The following is a 21,268-nucleotide window of genomic DNA, read 5'->3' as shown; positions in this document are numbered from 1 at the left end:
TTTTCCCTATTTCCAAATATTTCCAATCCTTGATGCAATATGACCTCTAATGTCATATTCCCTCTGTTTTTAATATTATTCATTGTGGACTTTGTTGATTCTTTTCTATTTTTCTTTTTAATAAATATTTTATTCTTATGAATATAGGAATGGTCATATTTACAAAACTTGAATCTTATAAAAAATGCAAAGAAGAAAATCATAAAGACTCAGTTTATAGCCCAGAGACATTACTGTTAACATGTCAAATACTTTCAAAAATATTTTAAAATCTTCTGTTTTCTGTCTTACCACATATTTGCATACTGTCTTAAAGTTCTCAAGGAAATTAGTTTGGTTTAATTTCCTATTACAGAAACCATTTATGCTTTGATTCATTCATTCTTTAAGGTACCTTATTATTTTCGATTATAATTTTTATTACTATTATAACAAATGTTAAGCACTTACTATGTGTCAGGAACCATGAGAAGTGCTAGTGAACAAAATCACCCGGGTACCTGCCTGCCCTAAAAATGCTTATGCTCTGGGGCAGAAGATCTAACAAATCAATTATTATATAATAAATTACAAGTCTGATATGCGTTATCAAGGAGATACAAGTGAATCGCACAAACTTGACTGAGTTTGAGATGCTTTAATAAGACTTGCAAATACAGTTGTCAAATAGCAGTTGTTTCAATGCATTCAAAGTTCAGGGGAAGAATGAATTTGACAGTGATCCACCCAAAAAGATAATGGAAACCCTGCATACCTATGAGGTCACCTAAGTACAGACTCACAAGAGAAGATGGTCTACAGCAAAAGACATCGGGAAGGCTGCAACTGAACGACTGGGTGCAGGAGGATGAGCAAAGAGATGATTCTGGAAAGAGAGAGGCCAGCGAGGTAGTAGTAAGAGCCAGAGACAGTGATGTCAGGTGCCCTTGGAAGAAAGAGCATTCACAGAGAGAGAAATCAAGTGAGGGGGAGATGGAAAAGTCCATTGAGGTTAGCAAAGTGGCCCTCGGGGATTTATTAGAGCTAAATGATGGGGAAGGCACCCTGAGGCGAGTTGCAGAGACTGCCTACAGCCAGCAGGGACAGCAACTTGAAGGAGTTTAGTTTGAAGAGAGGAAAGAAAGAAAGATATGGCTAAGTGTAGCCAATAGGAGCAAAGAGAAAATTCACTTTTTTGTTTGCTTTGTCTCTCAAGTATTTAAGTACCATTATTTAAGTACCCTAGAGTTGAGGGTGTGTCTGAGCCGGGGTCTCTTATTCATAGCATTATGCTTAATTAGTGTAAAGCCTGGGCATCTGGATATTATTTAGAAGTTTCCAGGTGATTCTAACGGGCAACCATATTTGAGAGCCTCAGTTCTAGATCATACTTGTCCACATGTTTAGTTTAGCGCTAACACCAGTTTGCCCAGTAGCAGCACAGTCCCAACATGCCAGACTTCTCACAGATTCACATGGGGACCAGTGATTTATCCTCACCCCTCAGATCCATCCTGAGAAAGTTATCTTCTAATGTTAATCTCCCTTAGTTTGCCAGGTTCAAAGCATCCTGTCCCCACGGGGGAAGTTTGATCTCCTTGAGTAGACAATTTCAAAATGATATTCTTTTAATTATCTTTCTCTCTAAAAACAAAGCCCAAGAATTCATATAGCTTTTCCTCTGTCTCTCCTTGGTTCTTGGAGCATATTTTTTTTTTTTTAAGCCATGACTTCATGACTTCACAAATTAATATTAAGGTCATTTCTTTCCAATCACTCAGTGGATGTTTTTAAGTTTCCACCAGGTCATATTTAACACTGGAATATCATTTTAAAGTTTTAAACAACGACAAGTATATACCACCTCAGTAATCACAAAATGGCACTGAACTGGTTTGCCGAGAAAATGGAGGCCCAGAGAAATTATATCATTTGCCCAAGATGACAGAGGTAAAGGATAGTAAAGGAGGGCATGAGTCTAAATTTTCTGGTGGCATAACCACTGGTAATCCATTGCTGACAGTTGCTTTACCCAAACTACCCTGTCTAGCAGTTTGCCCGATGAAATACTTATGTTCGTATATATCTTTGCAGAGAGTAAAACAGCAACAGCAGCAGAAAGTGAAGATGTAGTGATGTAGTACCTCACGTGATCATGTCGGGAAATCACACACATGCGCATTTATGCAGAGAGCAGCATGAAGAGAAGATCCCAACAGACTCAGCACTATCTGCTACTCAAGTAGAGTCACAGAATTATAGAGCTAGAGTGAAATCTTAGCCCAAATCTCCCACTCTATAGAGGTGAAGTGACATCATATATTAATTCGTTAATATCAAAGGTAATATTCAAATGCAGATGTCTTCATTCAGTGTATCTTTTCCCACTTGCATCAGAATAGCCATTAAAAGCACCCAAATATCCGTCCTCGAGGACACTGGAGAAAATAGAGTCAATTTTTAAACTGAGTACAAAGCTTTTCTAGAAGTGTCTAGAATCTGGAGCCTCATTTCCAGAGATGTGCTTTCCAATATGGGGGCCACTGGGCACTTATAACTATTTAAATTTCAAGCAGTTATAATGAGATAAAACTTTAAATTTTGCTCCTTATTTATTCTAGCCACATTTCCAATGCTCATTAGTCACACGTGACAAGTGGCTACCATTTAGAATAATGCAGATTATAGAACTGTACCCTTGTGGCAGAAAGTTCCACTGGGCATCACAGATCTCCCTAGATTATGCTGGTCACAAAGCCATGAGCACTGCAAGATTTTTCCAACAGCATTCTCTGGGCCTTAAAGGCATCAGCAAAAGCCATACAACTTTGTTTTTGGACGTGTCACCCACCATGGTTTGAAAATCATACTTAGGAAGAAGAAGATAAACTCTCCAGAATAAAACACGTTAGATTGTTCACGCAAAAGGGGGAATCTGCTGTTGTCACAGTTAGAATGCTTCTTGTCATTCAGCAGCCCTTGTGAGAAAAGTGAAAAGTTGACAGACAAGGGATAATATTTAGTGGTATAATTATATTATGAAAAACCAATAATACTATGTTAAAGTTATGTAAATGAGGCTGAAAGAAGGATAAATATGAAAAGTACAGAAAATATGAAGTTAGTTTTGCCTGAAAAACAGCACCGACAAAACCAAGTGCCCCCCGGGAATGTCTGGGTTTGTGTGATGAGTGTGAGTGAGTATGTCTGTGTAAGCCTCGAAGGAGAGCAGTATGATACATTGCCAGATTTTCTCAGTTCCTCCGTAATTCTGATTTGATGTTTATTTCAGATCAATGGTGGAGAGAAGCGACCTGCCTCTGATATGGGGAAAAAGCCAAAAACCCCCAAAAAGAAGAAGAAGAAGGACCCCAATGAGCCCCAGAAGCCTGTGTCTGCCTATGCGTTATTCTTTCGCGATACTCAGGCTGCCATCAAGGGCCAAAATCCAAATGCTACCTTTGGTGAAGTCTCTAAAATCGTGGCTTCCATGTGGGATGGCTTAGGCGAAGAGCAAAAACAGGTAAGAAAGAATGCATAGTGGAGTGGGAGCCCACGTGCTTTAAGATGCACATGCATTCTTTAAAAAATGGTTTTGGAGGACTTGGGGTGAATTTTTCAGATGCCAGAACTAAGGCTGAGAATGTGCCCATCAGAACCAGACTTCAGGAGACTTTCACATCATTTTATAGTTCTTTATCGCTCCTTCATAAATAGCCTGTTGGTTTCCTTTGTTTCAACATTTATATACTGTAGTTACTTTTGGAAGGGCTTTGGCATGTCCCAGCCAGGATGACATCATACCTTAATGTTGCCAATGTGATCGTAAAAACTAAAAAAAAAAAAAGAGTACTGAAAGTATTTTGAAAACTGTCCACACCTCTCTTTAGCACTTGCTATTTACACTTTGGTCATCAAAACCCTCTTTGCTCTTTGCTGAAATGAACCTCAGATTTAAGGGGTTCCTACCCTTAGCCATTCCCTGAAGACCACCAGAGTATGTTATTCAAACCCTCATATACCATATTTCTAGGCTACGTTAAATGGGACCAGATGCCTGGTTATTTCCTTCTGGTGTGGATTGCCATGATATTTGAGGACCATGCTTAGGGGAGCCACGTGGAACATCCTGCATCTCAACCATGGCAGAAAGAGCCCAGAAGGTCTTGAGGTGGATGGGAATCATGGAGAGAGAGCCAAAAGTTCAGTACGTAGATGTAGCCCTCAACAAAGATGCAATATTGATCTCATATTTCTAAACATAGGACTACATTGCCATTCTCGTCATCTGGAATTTTTTGTCCAAAAAAAACCAAGCATCATCATTATGTTACAGTCATTGAAGTGATTATCTAGACACAGCTGTAATTACTGCAAGATACCAAATGGTAGTAATGACCTATTAGTCTCATAGCTGATTCTTTTTTTTTTTTTAAGATTTTATTTATTTATTTGACAGAGAGAGAGATCACAAGTATGCCGAGAGTCAGGCAGAGAGAGAGGGGGAAGCAGGCTCTCTGCTCAGCAGGGATGCTGAGGCAGATGCAGGGCTCGATCCCAGGACCCCGAGATCATGACCTGAGCTGAAGGCAGTGGCCTAATCCATTGAGCCACCCAGGTGCCCCTCATAGCTGATTCTTGATAGAGACCTCTACCTTTCTTCATCAGATCCAGGGAAGTAGGTAAGAAACAGAAAATCTCAAAACTATATATATCTAGAAGTACCTATATATCGTGAATATCAATCAACATCTAAATGTATACAGTTTCTTCCTCTTTCAAGAACACTTTCCCATAATTTCTCTCATTTGGTCTACTAAATATTCATGGACACTTTCATCTAAATTTTGTAGATTATGAAATAGAGCCAGATAGTCAACTTTATTCATGTAGTCATTCAACAAGTGTTTGTTGAGCATTTTCTATGTATCCCAGGCACTGTTGTAGACACTGGAGATCTAGCAGAGAACAAAAACAGACTCCCTCACTCTGTCGAATGGTTTGTCTAAGATTACTTGGGCTCCTACACAGAATTACTATGACTGGAACTTAGCACGCTGCAAGACCAGTTATGATGGAAATGGTAGAACCAGTTGCCAAGGAACATAGAACCCAACCCCTCACCCCAGTTCTCCCCAAGGCTGCTTCTCTGTAAGCCAAAGCTACCTTTGACAATCTGAATTCTCTACACATTTTCTTACATCCCTTTCAAGAGTGCCAGCCCAGAGATGATTTCTTAGGAAGGCACAGGCCTACAATTTGGAGCCCCATGTTGCAAGAGTCATCCTCCAGGACAGAAAATACATCACTGAAACATTCTCTGTGCACTCAATGAAAACATCCATCTCCCTAGTAACAGGGTAGTTGACAATGTGTTTTGTGATTCTATTGAAAACCTAATACAGTTGTTTTGGGATTTTAGAGCTGATTTCTATCCTACCACAGATCAATTTGCTGTCACACTCCCAAAAATAAGATGTGGTTCCCAGTTGATGTTGGACATTCATGGTGGGATTCTACAGTGCCTTCACTTTTCCACTCAGCAGAGCATTCCTGAATGAGAAACTAACTACATATGGACCAGGAATCCCAGCCCTATCCCTGCTCCAGATTTCATAGCTATAATGCCTCTCAGTTCCACCCCTGATGCCACACCCCAGGACACACCCACACCCCTCTCTCTACTTTGATCATCCCTGTGTGTATTCTTAGTTACGCACCTGGCTTCAATACTATAAACTCTTTTGCTTGGTGAGATGAAATTTCCCAGAGGAGACGTTCAGAAAGTGATTTCTCTCCCTAGGGGTTATGCGCAACAAATCCCATTCATCAAAGGACATACGTGATTCCCCTCTGAGGACTCAGCCCTCCCCTCTACCCAAGACTCAGCAGCTAAACTGGGCGTGTTGTTCCAAGGCTCAAATGTGCTCTTTTAGCTTCTACTTTTCCGACAGTTTTCTTCCACAAAACATCAGTAGCCTGAGCTATCATTCATCTGACTCCTCTTCTCTATCTCCCTGACCCCAAATACCTTTTCCTAATTATTTCCCACATTCACTAGAGGAACTCGTGTGGTTTTAAGACCAGTGGTTTAAAAGGGGGAGGTGTACAAAGGCCTTCCTTAGCCCGGGATCGGTCCTTCACGTTACTGATGTTAAAAGTCGGTGTCTACACCCATGTCTCCAGTGGAAAAGAATAACATTCATATGACGAAAATCGGGTAGCTCCTCAAGGCAAATATAAAGCTGCAGGTTGCTCCTACTAATTCTATTATAATAAGGCCGTTTATTTTTATTACAGCAAGATAGCAAACATTAAGATAATATTCTGCATTCTTTCAGTGTAACCATATAACATATTTACAGACCCAAAGAATATGAGATTCACTATTCTCAACTGTCATGTTAAAAAGGGAAATCACTCCCATTCTCTATTCTGCCTTTCAAAGTGGGCCCGACCCTTTCTAACGCAGAGAGGATCATAGTTATGATGTAACATTTAAGGATTTCTAATTGTATAGGCCTGATGACAAACGTTTTTCTCTTTCTCTTGTGCATTTTATTTCCAATTTAGTAACTCAGTAATGAGTCTACCTTTAGGTTCTCCTTTAATGGAAATAGTCAGAGTTTGGGGGAAGAATTTGTTTTACAAATGAAGGATGAAATTCTGTAACAGTTGGCCTGTAGAGCTCACTGGATATTACAAAGCAGTTTTGTGATCAGAATCCAGGTGTTAAAAAGTTATGCCAAGATTGTTTGGGGAAATACTTAATAAACATAACCATCTTTTCTTCTTACTAAAAAGACGATATTTTAAAAAATGAAACACATTACCAAAGCGAGGTTATGGGAGCGGGGTGAGCTGCTCTAAAGTGGCTTGTCCCCATTTTATGCTCCTTTGATGTAGCAGGGGTTTAGCCTAGCTCATCATTCCCTCTCAGAAGATGATCTTGCTTACTAAAGGCAGTGGGCTGAAGAGTACGCAAATAAGTATGGTCCGTTACATGCAGAGGATGGAAGCCCGTCCCGGGGACAAGCAGAGAAAGGATCAAATGAATGAAATCAGACACTGTGCTTACAAAAGGGAGCTTACCCCATGCAATGGGCCACAGCTCTGCTGCTCCGTGGCAGTGTTTCTCCCACAATCTACAAGAATCACCAGCAAAGCGAACATGCCCGTCTAGAATGCACATTTGGGCATCAAGAGAATTTTAGCAAAATATCCCAAAGTGTTATGATGGTGTATTACCACCTGTTCTTTCCCTTTATGTTGACTCATTGTGCCAACATAATACAGTATCTCTATTTGGAACTTAAATTAATTGTATTTTACCCTCCTTTAATATTCAAATTTGGGAATACACCTCCTGCTATGTATTTTTAACCGAATGTTGCTGCAGCAGATTAGAGGCAGACCATTAAACTCCAAAATTTAGGCGTGTTACAAGAGCCCCACATGATGTCATGGGCATTGTGTAGGCAGCTGGCTCAGGCAGAAGCTAGGATTTCACGTGCCACGATTGTTCAAAAAATCCTGTTGTCATAATAACCCCCAATTATGAACAGCTACAAACATAAACACAAACCGGGGAAAATGGACGAAATTATTGATGATTTATTAGGGGCTCTGAAAATTACAATATTTAAGGAAAAACAGCCATTAGTGAGATTACAATTGAATGTTTTCTTGACAACCAGAGGGCACATGACTAATAGAGCTGCTGTATGTTTATATCACATGCTTCCTCATTGTGGAGGATAGGCAAGAATGAGAAGCCACTGCAGAAGGGCAGAGCTTTATTTTGAGAATCTATAGTGAGGGAGCAACTGTACATACTTGGGTTTCTGTGAAGAATCTCTCAAAGAAGAAAAATCAGAAGGAGGCTGAAAGAAGTGGTAAAAATCCTCCAGGAACACAAAACCTCCCTTAGGAGCCATTCCTTACCAAGCTGCTGAACAAACTTCGCCTATCCTCTGATCCCCCCCACCATCCCCATTTTAATACTTTAATACTTTGGAAGATGGTGCTGAATCTGGAAGGGAAGGATTGTGTTTGGGATTTCCAACCAGAGGTTTTAAATGCTAATGAATCGTAAGACAACGGGAAGCCCATTGCAGAAGCATACTAAGTCTGTTCCGAAGGCACCAGATGGAAAAAGGGAAATGAAACATAAGTATTGCTGTGATGTTGGTCTTTGCTTCTTATCTTTCACTGATTGGAACCTACAAAGAGTGGAAAATAATAACTTAACAATATCACGCCCTTCATATTATGTTCCTTGGAGTTTCAGCAACCCTCAGCATCTTTTTTATGAGGTTTCAGCTAAATTTCTTGTCTATCCCCGTAATTTCTGAATTCTCTGATTCTGGTCACCGAAGTATAAGATCTGAGTCCACAGTGACAAGAGAGAACAAATCCAGCCGTACTAAATTAAAGAGTCCGTCCAGCTTTGAAGCCGAAGGGGTTGGTCCAAGGAACTAGAAAAGGGTTCTTGGGTCCTTTTTAGCCATGGAAAGGCAGCTCTTAAGTGGAAAAGGAAAGTCACCTTAAATCAGAACCAGATGTAAATTACTAAATGAACCTTAAGTTCCTAATTGGAGACACAGTTGGGCTGTAATACATTTAGCAAATTACAAACAAAATGTTCTTGTTTACATTACATTAAATGGCTTTAAAGCTTCAGCCAAAGAGCTAAATAAACATGCTGTTATGCTAAAAATGGAGTGGAAGGCCTGTTTGGGGTTTGAGTATATTCAGGAGAAACCGCAGCCCACGGTGCCCGGGAAGTATATTTTTGTAAATGTTGGTCCTGTCGTGCATGCAAGAGGAGAGTAGATTTACCTCCAGATCGAGCCTAATGAGCAGATCTCACTTGCAGGGAAACTGTTTGAATACTGTAACATATGCCTTCTTTCAGGATGCATAATTCATATCCAAGGATATTAGCCATAGCAGTTCAGCTCAATAGCAACACCTCATTATTTTATCCCTCAGTATTTATTCCTATGTTTGACGCCTCATGAAATTACTGTTAATGTGTTTATATAAGGGCAGATCTGACACAAGTGGCAAGAATGTAATTTCCTACTCATTCTTTCCTGCTGCTGTGTCCTCTTCCCTTGGTAGAAGTGGCAAGTGTAAATAGTTAATTTGCTTCAATTATGAGCCTGTCCTGCTAAATTAGAAGCAGCAGGGATATGAAGAGCCAGAATTATACTTATGAGGCAGCTGACAAATCCTCTGAGCCCACAGAATCAAATCATTTACTCCTCATTGGTGCTCAAACACCCACCGGAGAGGTGCTGCCGCGGTTTTTCCCCCTTATCTTCCAAGCAAATTTGGATTTGACGTCAACAATACTCAAGGTTAACTGAAACCCTGCTGCACTGTAACATTCACACATGTGTTTATCTTAGCTGTTTCCTTATAAACAGTATGCGTGATTCCTTTTTTTTTATTTTTCCACCCCAACCGGGAGTAAAAAATGTGAAACAATTGTTTATGTTTAAACTGTAGGATATAAGACAAGTCAAATTCCTAAAGATGTGCAACTGAGCAATTAATTTTAAAAATTTTCTTAGAGGAAAGGGTGAGCCTCTTTAAGTTCTAAAATTCAAGTACAGATGTGTCCATAATTGTGGGCACAATGGGGCTACTACCTGCGGGTATAAACCCAGGTGGTGCACGTGCAGAAATAGCCTAGGCTCGTATACAGTGGAAGTAGACATTTCCTTGGAAGTTTCCATGACACTGATGGAGAGAGAATTTGAAGAAGATACTCCTTCAAACCGGTTGTCCTTTATGTATTACTGATGGAAATATTTGAAGAGGGTGGGATGTATGTCTGTATATCAAAGGATTCATTTCCATTGGTGTGCATTTTATGTAGAAGACGCAACTCAGAATTTTATCCTGCACACTCATCCTAATACCCACAGAAGGAGAAATCTTGCCCTGGAGACTCCACACTCAATCGCACGTATTTCCTGGGCACGTACTGCGTACGTACCAAGTAGGGCTCTGTTTGCTGGGACTTCATCCGAGGACAGTGCTGGTGGGTGTCGGAGAGACTCATCAAGGGGAGTTCTCTCGCCGCTAGGAGGAGCCATCGAGTCGAGTGGGTGTATCTAGGATTCCAGGTCAATTTGGTTCATCTCATGGTTAGGTTATGTTCTTTGCAGGATATGGGGTAAAATAAGTATCCATGCTAGTCTGTGTTTTCTTATCTGTAAAATGAGAGTACTGATACCAACCTTCTTGTTGAAAGAATTAAAGACTATAGTGGACATAGACAAACACAAAAAATGCATGCAACAGAGGCATTTTGTTTGTTTGTTTAATTTTATTTATTTATTTATTTTTAATTTGACAGAGATCACAAGTAGGCAGAGAGGCAGGCAGAGAGAGAGGAGGAAGCAGGCTCCTGGCTGAGCAGAGAGCCTGACATGGGGCTCGATTCCAGGACCCTGAGAACATGACCTGAGCCGAAGGCAGAGACTTAACCCACTGAGCCACCCAGGCGCCCCCAGAGGCATGTTTTTAATGCCTTTTTTGATTCTATAACTTCAGTTCCTCACATCACAGCAGGAATACAGTAGGCACTCAATATATTGTTACGTGTGGTTATATGACCTCAACACATATTTTGTAGCCGTGTTTTCAGACAAAGAGCGCAATTGCCTACCCTTCCGTAAGCAGGTCATTCTGTCATAGTGTTGATCATTTAGGGGGATCAGATGGTCAGCAAAAGAATAGATAGTAAGATTTTTGTCCCATCGTATAATATTTTCAGTCCTCTGAATACCACTTTATAAATGTCTTTGAATTCCGGAATGCCTAAGAAAACGCTGAGCAAGTTACACATGATGGAAATTTAACCACATTTAAGTACTAAGTTCTATATAAAATACAGATGCACTTGCTCTAGCTGTCCTAAATAATAACAGCATTGAAAGAAGCTGCAAACGTTAATTTCTAAAGGATACAGCAGGGAATTGTGATTAAATTATTATTTCTTATACATAACTACTTCTAAGCATTTTCTATAAATATGAACTTGTAGTGGGAACAACAACAACAAAAAAAAACCCTACATTTGAAAATCAACCAAAAGGAAAAATGCCTTTTACGTTTTTTTATAGTTTGAATAGAATACAGAGTTGGAAGAATTATACTTTTTTTTTTCTTATTATTACTGCAATGGCTTGGTGGAAATAAACTACGACTATAGAGATTAACTAAGGGCCAGAGCAGAAAAGAAGGAAGGAAGAAGGAATTAAATGGTATTTATAAGATTTTCCTTTTTTGTACAAGTCAGATGGATTGTTTGTTTGGGGTAGAAAAGGAAATCGACAGATTATATTAGACTTTTTTTTTCTATTTGAGTTTATCACATTCGTTGATATTGAACTGCTGATTTTAATTAGGGATTAACAGCCTATGAAAACATGTGTCCAAGCTGGTATTTAGTGCATTGCCAAAATGATTCAGTGAATCACTAGATTATATGAACAGGCTTTGGATTCTCTAGAATTGCTATTTGATGTCTATCTAGGTATGTTTTAGATTAGTCATTATATATGTTTTAGTTTAACCAGTAAGATGCAGTCCTTAGATAGGATATGGTAGCTTTCTTAGAATAACAAACCACAGCATATAACTAAGTTAAGACAGGATGAATTCAAAAGTGTTTGGATGAGCTGGGGAAAATGATAAATGATGTATTATGATTTTTAAATCCTCATCTGGCCAACTTTGCACTTTATTTCAAACAGCTGTAGACCATTTGGAAGCCATTTTGTAGTTCAGCCGAGTACTAATATTTACTGTATGAACCACATATCTTTAAAATATTTGTCTTTCCCTGAGAGAGAGAGAGACCGTTTCTTTCCCAAACTTAACTTTGACATAAATCAGACCCATCCTTCCCAGTTAGAAGGTTTGATCATTGCAAGATTGTTCCTAGCCAAACACTGTTCACATCGTCTTCGGTTTCTGCAAGTAAGAGACTTTGTCCATCCATGAATAGAGGCTTTGAGACATTTTTGAGGAACTTTTTGCTGATGAATTTTAAATAACTGTTCTAAAGTCAGGGCTTCGCACTTCACCTCTGTGTGGAATTCCTGCATGGTTGTATCACTCTCTCATACATTTGAGTGCTCTCTTCAGACGTAGCCGTCAGCTGTGGGATTCTGAAAGCATCCACGTACAATTTTAGACGTAGCTTGAGAAAGACATACCAGGGTGTATAATACTGGAGCCATTAGGTAGTTCTCAAAGGTGAAGGTTCTAAATTACCATCAGGGAAACCACCTCAGATTTTAATTTCACTCTGGGCTACTCCCCGTTAACCGCAATTACAGAAGTATACCTCCTGAAATGACCACCCTTCCACTCCTCCTTCTCAACATCTACAGCTATGCAGAAAAGAGCGGACCCATCAATCCACATAATATGACACGATGAGTTTACTCTTTTCTAAAGTGGTATGTAGGCACTTTTGTGATGATCCCCCATAGCCAATCATCAATAGGCAATAGGGAGCCATTTCTAGAAAACAGGGCACTCTGAATGCTAGTCAGGTATCCTGTAACAACATCGATCCCAGAGTGAAACCAGGGGCACATATCCAGCCCGAAACATATTGAGTTAGCAACCTTTCTCCAGTGGTTGTTAATCAGCAAATTTCAGGAAAGTTAACTCTTTGCCTGATGTTAACTCCTGGGAGCCCAGCAAAGGCACAGCTCTGTAGTAACACTGTTGCTGTTCCAGTGGAAACCAAATGCAAGAAAGATGGCAGATGCTCTAATCAGACCATCTGACAACCCCATCTTATCTATGGCTACCTAGAAAATGATGCTTTAGTCAATGCTATAGACTAGACTGTTATATTTGTCTTTGAAAGTAAAAGGAGTAGCATATTAATAAAAACATGTTAGAACCGAGTATACAAATACGTATTACCATTGAAGATATACTTACCAAATATTTGCTGCCAAGTCCTGAGTAGCATCTCTGTGTGGCGGGGTGGGGGGGGAGACCCTCTCAAAGACAGTTTTTAAGGTATTAAAAGTAAATATAAACATTGTCAGCTTAAGATCATTAATTCCAAATCATGTCTTGGAGAAGAGGTTAAAGGAAAACTGTAAACTACAATCTGTTTCTCAAGGGAAAAAAAAGATAAAATCAATAAAAAGCAGGAGAGCTCTGTGTTTCCAACTGTGGCTGAACCAAAGCATATACTCTACACACAGACCATACTATTCAAAGGCATTTGTTGTAGGCTGGCATTTATTTGTTTTCTGAAAAAAGAATCTGAATTCAACTTCCAATGATTAGCTCAGTGAGTTCAGAAAGCTCTTGTACTCGAACCAAGGAATTTACTGGCTTTTTACTAACAGATTTCTTTTAAGTTTCTTTGGCTTTATATTTAGTAAAGATAACACAATGGCTATATGATAATCTTGCATGAATTCCTAGTTGTCTTATGGTGACTGCCTTTTATTTTACCAAAACGTAGAAGTCTAGGCTGAGGACCTCCCACCAGGAAAACAATTAGCACATTCATTTCATAAGGTCTTTTATAATTTTGTTGACAAGGTTAGTCATTTGTTTACCTTAAATGAAATGTTCTGCTTTAATTAATATATTCATGAGTAAATAACATTTCTCGCATCTTGAATTTCGCAGTTGGAGACCAGGCTCAGCAAACCACCTTTGGCACTAGAAACCATAAATTGACCTCTGCTACCGACTTGGGCAGATATTTGGTCTTTAGACATCATTTATATTTAACGACTCTGACTAATTCTAAAGCCAGTTTTCAATACTGATCTGTGTCTGTTTTGGAGCTCAGCGTTACGAAATATTAGCCAAGCCTCATTCCCTGCTATAAAATTCAAGATGTGGGGAATTTAAAATAGGTCTATTGATGAAAATACATTTCCATTTACACAGTAAATGGTGAAAAATATTTTACTCTTTAGGACTGATTTCAAAAGATTGCCAAAAACAGACTCGAAAGCCTTGAAAGAATCAACGTAATGGCAGCCGACAACCATGTGTGTTCACTTTGCTAATCTTTCATTTTCGACTCTAATGACTCCTTTCTGTTTAACTTAGCGATGTGACCTTTAGCATACCAGCAAGTCATTTTTCAGTACTTTTGCTCCATTTAGGATGATTTTACTTTTATTTTCAAGATGATTCCCTCTGAAAGATGAAAAGCTTCTGTAAAATGAAATTCATTTCAGAACATCTGTACCTCTTCACAATGAGGTGTCCACAGATCCATGTCATTCAGTGTCTTCGTTGGAAAGGGCATGACCAGAGCAGGCTACCCTGCATGGCACGCGTGCCGTCCTCAACCACTCAGCATCCTCATTCACTCCCCAAATGAGTCTTTGACCGCCATAGCCGATTCCTGAGCCTTTGAAAATGGAACTTCAAGGCTCGAAAGGTTAAAATAGTGATGAACCTGCAAACTTTGTAACTGTTCCCTTTGATTTACTTTTCGAACGTAATTGGTCATCTGTGAATTCTGTCCTTGTTTTTATATTTAGCATGGACCATATATACCAAGATTTTAATGCACTGTAGGATTATCTGCCCATTATATAAATATGAATGGCTTCTTTACCCGCTTGTGGTTTCCCTGGGAACCTTCCTCAATAGTATCTTTCTCAGCCAACTACCTCCACTCTCAAAGTAACCCAGATAAATCCTTTCATATGCTTAATGTAAATGGAAAATTTTACAATTGTTCATCTTCTTCTTATCAAGTCTATTGCCGTACCTCTTAGAAATCTGTTTCCATAAGAAAACATAATCTTTGGGGAGATATATATTATTATATGATATAATTGCTTGTGTGTGTGTGTGTGAGTGTGCATGCACATGGACAATTATCACTGTGCATTGTACTTCTCTGGAAACAAAAGCAGATGCACTTTCTAATCTAAGATTCTTTGTTGTTGTTATAGGTCTATAAAAAGAAAACCGAGGCTGCAAAGAAGGAGTACCTGAAGCAACTAGCAGCATACAGAGCCAGCCTTGTATCCAAGGTAACGTGCAACTGTGCGGTACCAGGATGACGTGAGGGCATCTTATCGGAGCCTATGATGGTCATTTAAAAGCATAAAAGATCACTTTAGCATTTCCGCACTATCCTCTTTGTTGAAAAAGAAAAACATAAATCCTAAACAAAGCTATACGCTGTGGAAATATTGGTTCATACCCAAGGTCCAGAGTGGCATCCTTTGGGGCCTTCTGTGAAATATCGTCCACCTGTGGATGATTGGTTCTGTGGGTTAGTACAGCACATTCTTAATCCTGAGCCAGCCTTCTATTTCTCCATACCCCCCTTAAACTGCCCCCTGCCCCCTGCCCTATCCCATTGGCCATTAGCTGAGGAGAAGCCAATGGACTGAAATTCAAGCCTCATTATGGTGGCTTTAGGATGTAAGCCTGCTCCCCTTCCCCCCTTTCTCCCCCCAAAATCACGGCATTTCATTTGAAGTGAGAACACCATTTAAAAATACCTTATGCTTTAGAATATCTTAAACACTAGTTCTTTCTGTGATAAATGCTCAAGAGTTGACTCTCTTTGGTCTCAGATTATTAAAGATATAGTTCCCTTTATAGATTGCTCAGGGAGGTGACCTCAGAGAGACAGAGCTGAATCTGTAAGTACTTGACAGGATGTCCTATCAAGTCCAAATTGGACTGTTCCTGGCGGTGAGTGGCTCTGGGCTCTGGACTTCATTCCATTCACCCACAAAAGCTGTTTCCTCTTTCATCCACAAATATCCATTCCCCTTGCTACAACCTTAAAGCAATTTGATAAATAAGTTTTCTGTCAGGGAAAATATACACTGAATATATTGATGCAGGAAAAAAAGAACACAAAATACAAATGCATGAGAAATCTCATTTCATTATTGGTCTAATGAAACTTTATGTTCCAATTCTAAGAAGACTTGATGGGGAAACTTACTATTTATTATTTAACCTTAGAATTTCCAGCTCTCCTGTAGTATCTCACTAAGGATCTCACTTTCTGGTTTATCTCACTCCTTTGGAAAATATTTTTATTTTCTGCTGATACTATCTCCCATTTCAGTATATTTACAGAATTCACAGAATGTGTGTGAAATTTTAACCAAAAAGTGAGGTATATAAAATATATAAATATAACATATTTATATGTTATAATATATATAATTTATACAATTATGTGTAAATATAATAAATATATAAAATATTAGATCCAACAGCAACACAGACAAACAAACAAAAAAAGAGTTACAAATGATTAGATCCATCCAGCCATTGGGCTAAATAGCCATGTTGATATTATTTAGATTAATATGCCCCAAATAGAAGGAGATTTAAAAAAAAAAAAAAAGTTTTCCGTGGTGAGGGCTGTGAAGTGTGTAAACCTGGCGATTCACAGACATGTATGCCTGGGGCTAATAATACATTATATGTTAATAAAATTTTTTTTTAATTTTAATTTTTTAATCAAGGTAGGAAAAAAAATAAGTTCTCCTTGTTTCATCTAAGGTAAGTTTCTTTTCCAACATTTTAGATAGAAGTCTAGTCAGAACTACTATTTTTCCATAGGAGAAAATCAATACTTGAAGTCCAATCCCAATACAAAGCTCTCTGGTTAATGTTATGCAGATTGCCAGAATGTTATAACACTGACTAAGCCTTTACTTTCAAAACAAGTGTCCTCAGATTTGCTCTTCACTGCAACTTTTCCTACTGTTCATTCTCAGAGTTGCAACCCTCAGTATACGGCAATTTATATAAATGCTGCGAATTGCCATTTCTACATTTAAAAAACCAAGCACTTTTTTTAAAGCTTACTCTGGCTTTTTTTTTTCCCCCCTCTTTGGCAGTAGGAATTTTGCTGGAACTGTTGAATGTCTATTTATGTACAACTATCTATTGTGTGTATACAAATTGAAGGAAAATTACCAATACCCTCTCCAGGTTAGAAAAGTGGCCCTGTGATGTTTTGCCCGAGTAGATATTTGCAGTATAAACTTTCAGGCACGTACAGAATTTTTACCCACCTACCTTCCCATTGTACACGGACACTTACGTAAAAATCCATTTCTTTTCCATTTTAAATAGTGACAAGGAAAATAATAGCCACTCATATTCACACATACACTTCTTCAGTGTTGTAGATTTTTTGTGTGTATTATAAATTATTTTCCTGTTCTGAAAGATCTAAAGGTACAATCCTAAAATGCGACATGATAATAATAGTTACAATTCCAGGTAACCACAGTGCCCCAGCCAAGCTCTGTTTTCTCCCATTCACTCATTCATGTCTTCATCTGGCAAATGTCCCTGAGCACGTGGGTTGTGCTGAGCACTGTGCCAGGATCAGAGGACGCCATGGAGAATAGGCAGATATCTTCCCTAGAGAATAGGAGATATGCCCCCTGGAATTTAAGAAGCTTTCTCTTTTGTCAGGGAGACCAAGAGTGAAAACATAAACTAATAAATGACCAAGAGCTTTGAGAATCTAAGCATTCCGAAGGAAATAAAGGACTGATAGGGATCTGATAGGGTGGTCTGCAAAAGTCCTCCTTGAGGAGGGGACCTCATTCAAGGCTGAGAGCCAAAGGAAGACAAGGAGCTTGCAAGACCCAGAGGGAGCCTAGGGAAGAGCCAACCAAGCCACAGTCAGCAAGTGAGAAGCCTCCGCAGACGGAAATGTCTCCTTGAAGTCAGAGGTCAGCGTGGCTGGCTGACTGAAGAGAAGGAACATGGTTTGGGGTGAAGCTGGGAAGATGGGCAAGAGTCAAGTCACCAAGACCTTGCAGGACATGGAAAGGAGCTGGATTTTAGTACAGAGGGAAGCCACTGAATGGGTTTCCGTAGAGGATGGATACTCGGATTTATATTTTTATTTTTTTTTTTAGGTTTTATTTTGTTTATTTGTGAGAGAGAGAGCAGGGGAAGGAGCAGAGGGGAAGAGAGAGGGACAATCAGACCCCACACTGAGCACAGAACCCGACGAGGGGCTCCATCTCACAACCCTGAGACCATGGGCTGAACGGAAACCAAGAGTCGGATGCTCAACTGACTGAGGCACTCAGGCGCTCTGGACTTATACTTTTTAAAAGATCACTTTATTGGGGCACCTGGTTGGCTCAGTGGGTTAAAGCCTCTGCTTTCAGCTCAGGTCATGATCCCGGGGTTCTAGGATCAAGCCCCGCATCAGACTCTCTGCTCCTTGGAGAGCCTGCTTCCTCCTCTCTCTCTGCCTGCCTCTCTGCCTACTTGTAATCTCTGCCTGTCAGATAAATAAATAAAATCTTTTAAAAAAATCACTTTATTTTAAAAAAAATCACTTTATGTGAATGAGTTCCCTCCATCCCCACACCTTATCCCAAAAAATAAGCTTGATTATAAACATTCCTCTCAGGAGGAAAAATAACCGTATAGGTAACAAGTGCCCAAGCCCGGAGTTGACCTATAGCATCCTGCATCCCTGTGCTGGACCTTGCTGTCATGGGTCCTGTTAACAGTGTGTTTGACCTGCTTCCTTAAAACACCTCCTGACCCACAAGTCTTGGTAAAGCATTGACATTCTCACTTCATTATTGTCAATGAGATATTGTATTAACTACAGTCTCTCTTCCTAACTTTCCTTGGGTAGATTTTATTTATTCCTCCAGGCCTAAATATTTTGGTACTATTCTCTCTGCAATGCATTCACACACCAAATAGGACTTTGCTTCCCTAGACCAATAGCTCTTCCCCTAACTAATTGGCAGCCACGTCAAAGCTGCAACTTCTTGCTGCTTCCACTCTGGGCCGTTGAAGACTCTAATCTAAAATTAGCCGCTTCTAACGAAACCAAATCAAAAATAGGAACAGCCGGTGAACATTGGCTCCACCTCTGAAGTGGAGTCGTAGGATTAGCAACACTCCTCTAAATTAGTGACGTTCCTGCTTAAATGTACTCTCTACCTTCAAACCCAGCATATTAATTAACATGACTCCAGGTCTGAATAAAATGCCTACCAAAAATAAAAACACTCAGTCATAGTAAATAAATATATTCTAACCTTCATACTTCAAAATGACAACATGACAGATTCTCAGCAAGATACTGTTTCCCAATTATACAAATACAAGTGGTATCTTGCTATTGAGTAGCTTGGGCGTCACATGCTTGCACAGCGTTTTCCATACATCCCTACTCATCATTAACAACCCTACAAAATAAGATTTAGCCCATTTTCTAGATGGTCTCTAGGCTGAGAGATTAAGTGATTTGCCCACAGAAATGAGAGGGTGGCAGTGGCAAACAGGGCTGAAACTCTGCTGTCTTGTTCAAAAGCTTATAGGCTTTTTTTCTATGTTGGGTAATTGTCAAATATTTATACCTCTGGAACTACAACAAAAATGTAGCTATTCCCCCAATAAATTGTATGCCACCTCTTACGTATTAGACAGCTAAACTAAAGCTGCCCTGACTTAATGAGGGCGGGGGGCAGAGTGGAGGTGTAGAGGTTTCCGAATCTCGCCCCATCCCCCACTCCCTAACCTCCCACTACAAGGGGCTGGCCAGAGACCCTCGGAGGAATCTGGCCCCTGTGGAGTGTTTGGGAAACACATGCTTTTCCAGCTGTGCTGGCGTGTCACCTGGTCCCAGGGAGCCAGGGACAGACCCAGCCTGCAGAGGCCACCCCGCTGTGCAGACACATCGGTATCGAAGGACGTGTGACTAGGGGCACAGAGGGTTGCCAATACAACGTGGGTCAGACCCCGGAATAATTTATTCAACTCTGGGCCCTATCATTTAAAGGGGGACATTGAAGACATTTCAGAAGAAAAAGTCATAAAAGTAACAGAGGTAAAAGGCAGTAAGGTAGTAGCTGAGAAAGAGAATTTGAAATTACTAAGCCTGAAAAACAAAGACTCAGGCATGTTCAAGCCCATGACAGGCCTTAGCCCCAGGACTGTGATTACCCGTGTTCCATTTTCTCCGACTCTAGAACGGAAAAAAGATGCCGTTTCAAATGGGAGGAATTTGATCTGAGCAGGGCATTGTTAAGCTCTTGAATTGGCTGAGTACACAACTTCTTTCCATAGAGAAATTTAAAAGCAGGAAGCAAAGTTTTATAAGTAAGGATTGAAGAAGATCTCTAAGGCAGAGGGCATCAAGGAAAAATCTATTTAAAATGCCACCAACAATTATCTGTGGCCCACCCATAAGAACGCGCCTGATCTCATCTAAAGTGCTACCAACATCACACCAAGAGTCTTCAGAGGGCAGCAAAGTCCACAGACCCTGAGGGCAGGTGGATCTGGGTTCAAATTCCAGGTTTCCCTCTTCCTAACTTCCATTTCTTTTTTTTTTTTTTTTTTAAAGATTTTATTTATTTATTTGACAGAGAGAGATCACAAGTAGAGAGGCAGGCAGAGAGAGAGAGGGAAGCAGGCTCCCTGCTGAGCAGAGAGCCTGATGCGGGACTCGATCCCAGGACCCCAAGATCATGACCTGAGCCGAAGGCAGCGGCTTAACCCACTGAGCCGCCCAGGCGCCCCTAACTTCCATTTCTTCATGCAAATTATTGAGCACTTGATATCTCAACTTTCTCATCTGTTAAACAGAAGAGACAATAGGATACACATACCAGAGTTTCCATGAGGATCGAATAAAGAACTCTGTATAAACTCCATGATTCAGAATCCTCAAAACAGGAAGCTCTTAATAAATACCAGCTATTTATTATTATTATTATTATTACTATGATTATCATCAGCTTTATTTTTCATGTTGTTGGTCGTTGTTGGTAGGTGTGCAGAGTTTGTGTGTGATAGAAAATTTAACTGGCTCATATTTTCAAATTGTCTGCAAGGCTGCTTTGATATAAAGGAATTTTAAAAGCGACATTAAAACAAGAAAAACTTGCTTCATGGATACATCCTTTTAGAAAGATGAGAAATGACCTAGATATTGAAAAGACTCATCTACACAGCTTTCCTCACTGAAAGGTCTTTATGAGCCTTTAGTCATGGGACAGTAAGAGAGTCCGAGGACCAGGAACATAGACTGTTAAGACTAGAGCTCCCTGGCTTGAACACTCTATTTAAGGTCATTTGGGGTTAGGCCATTAAGTAAAGCTTAAGGATATACAGCTTTTCCATAGACCCAGGAATTCCTAGACCTAGATCTAAATTATTATGTTGAAAATAATGTATAACGTTAAACTAGTTTCATTTTACCACATAGACCAGGATTTATATTCCCAAA

General features: G+C 39.7%; 1 protein-coding gene across 3 annotated transcripts in view; it reads left to right on the top strand.

Annotated features, from left to right (window-relative positions):
* TOX (thymocyte selection associated high mobility group box) overlaps window positions 1-21,268 on the top strand; it is a 297,971-nt gene that overhangs the window by 261,035 nt on the left and 15,668 nt on the right. For all 3 annotated transcript variants that reach the window (XM_032316919.1, XM_032316918.1, XM_032316920.1), the window contains 2 exons: window positions 3,272-3,502; window positions 14,961-15,041. In XM_032316919.1, coding sequence (XP_032172810.1) covers window positions 3,272-3,502; window positions 14,961-15,041 — 312 coding nt within the window. The remainder of the gene's footprint in view (window positions 1-3,271; window positions 3,503-14,960; window positions 15,042-21,268) is intronic.

The sequence above is a fragment of the Mustela erminea genome, chromosome 16, assembly GCF_009829155.1.
Source record: "Mustela erminea isolate mMusErm1 chromosome 16, mMusErm1.Pri, whole genome shotgun sequence".
Lineage (NCBI taxonomy): Eukaryota > Metazoa > Chordata > Mammalia > Carnivora > Mustelidae > Mustela > Mustela erminea.
This window is presented reverse-complemented; position numbering and strand designations above follow the sequence as displayed.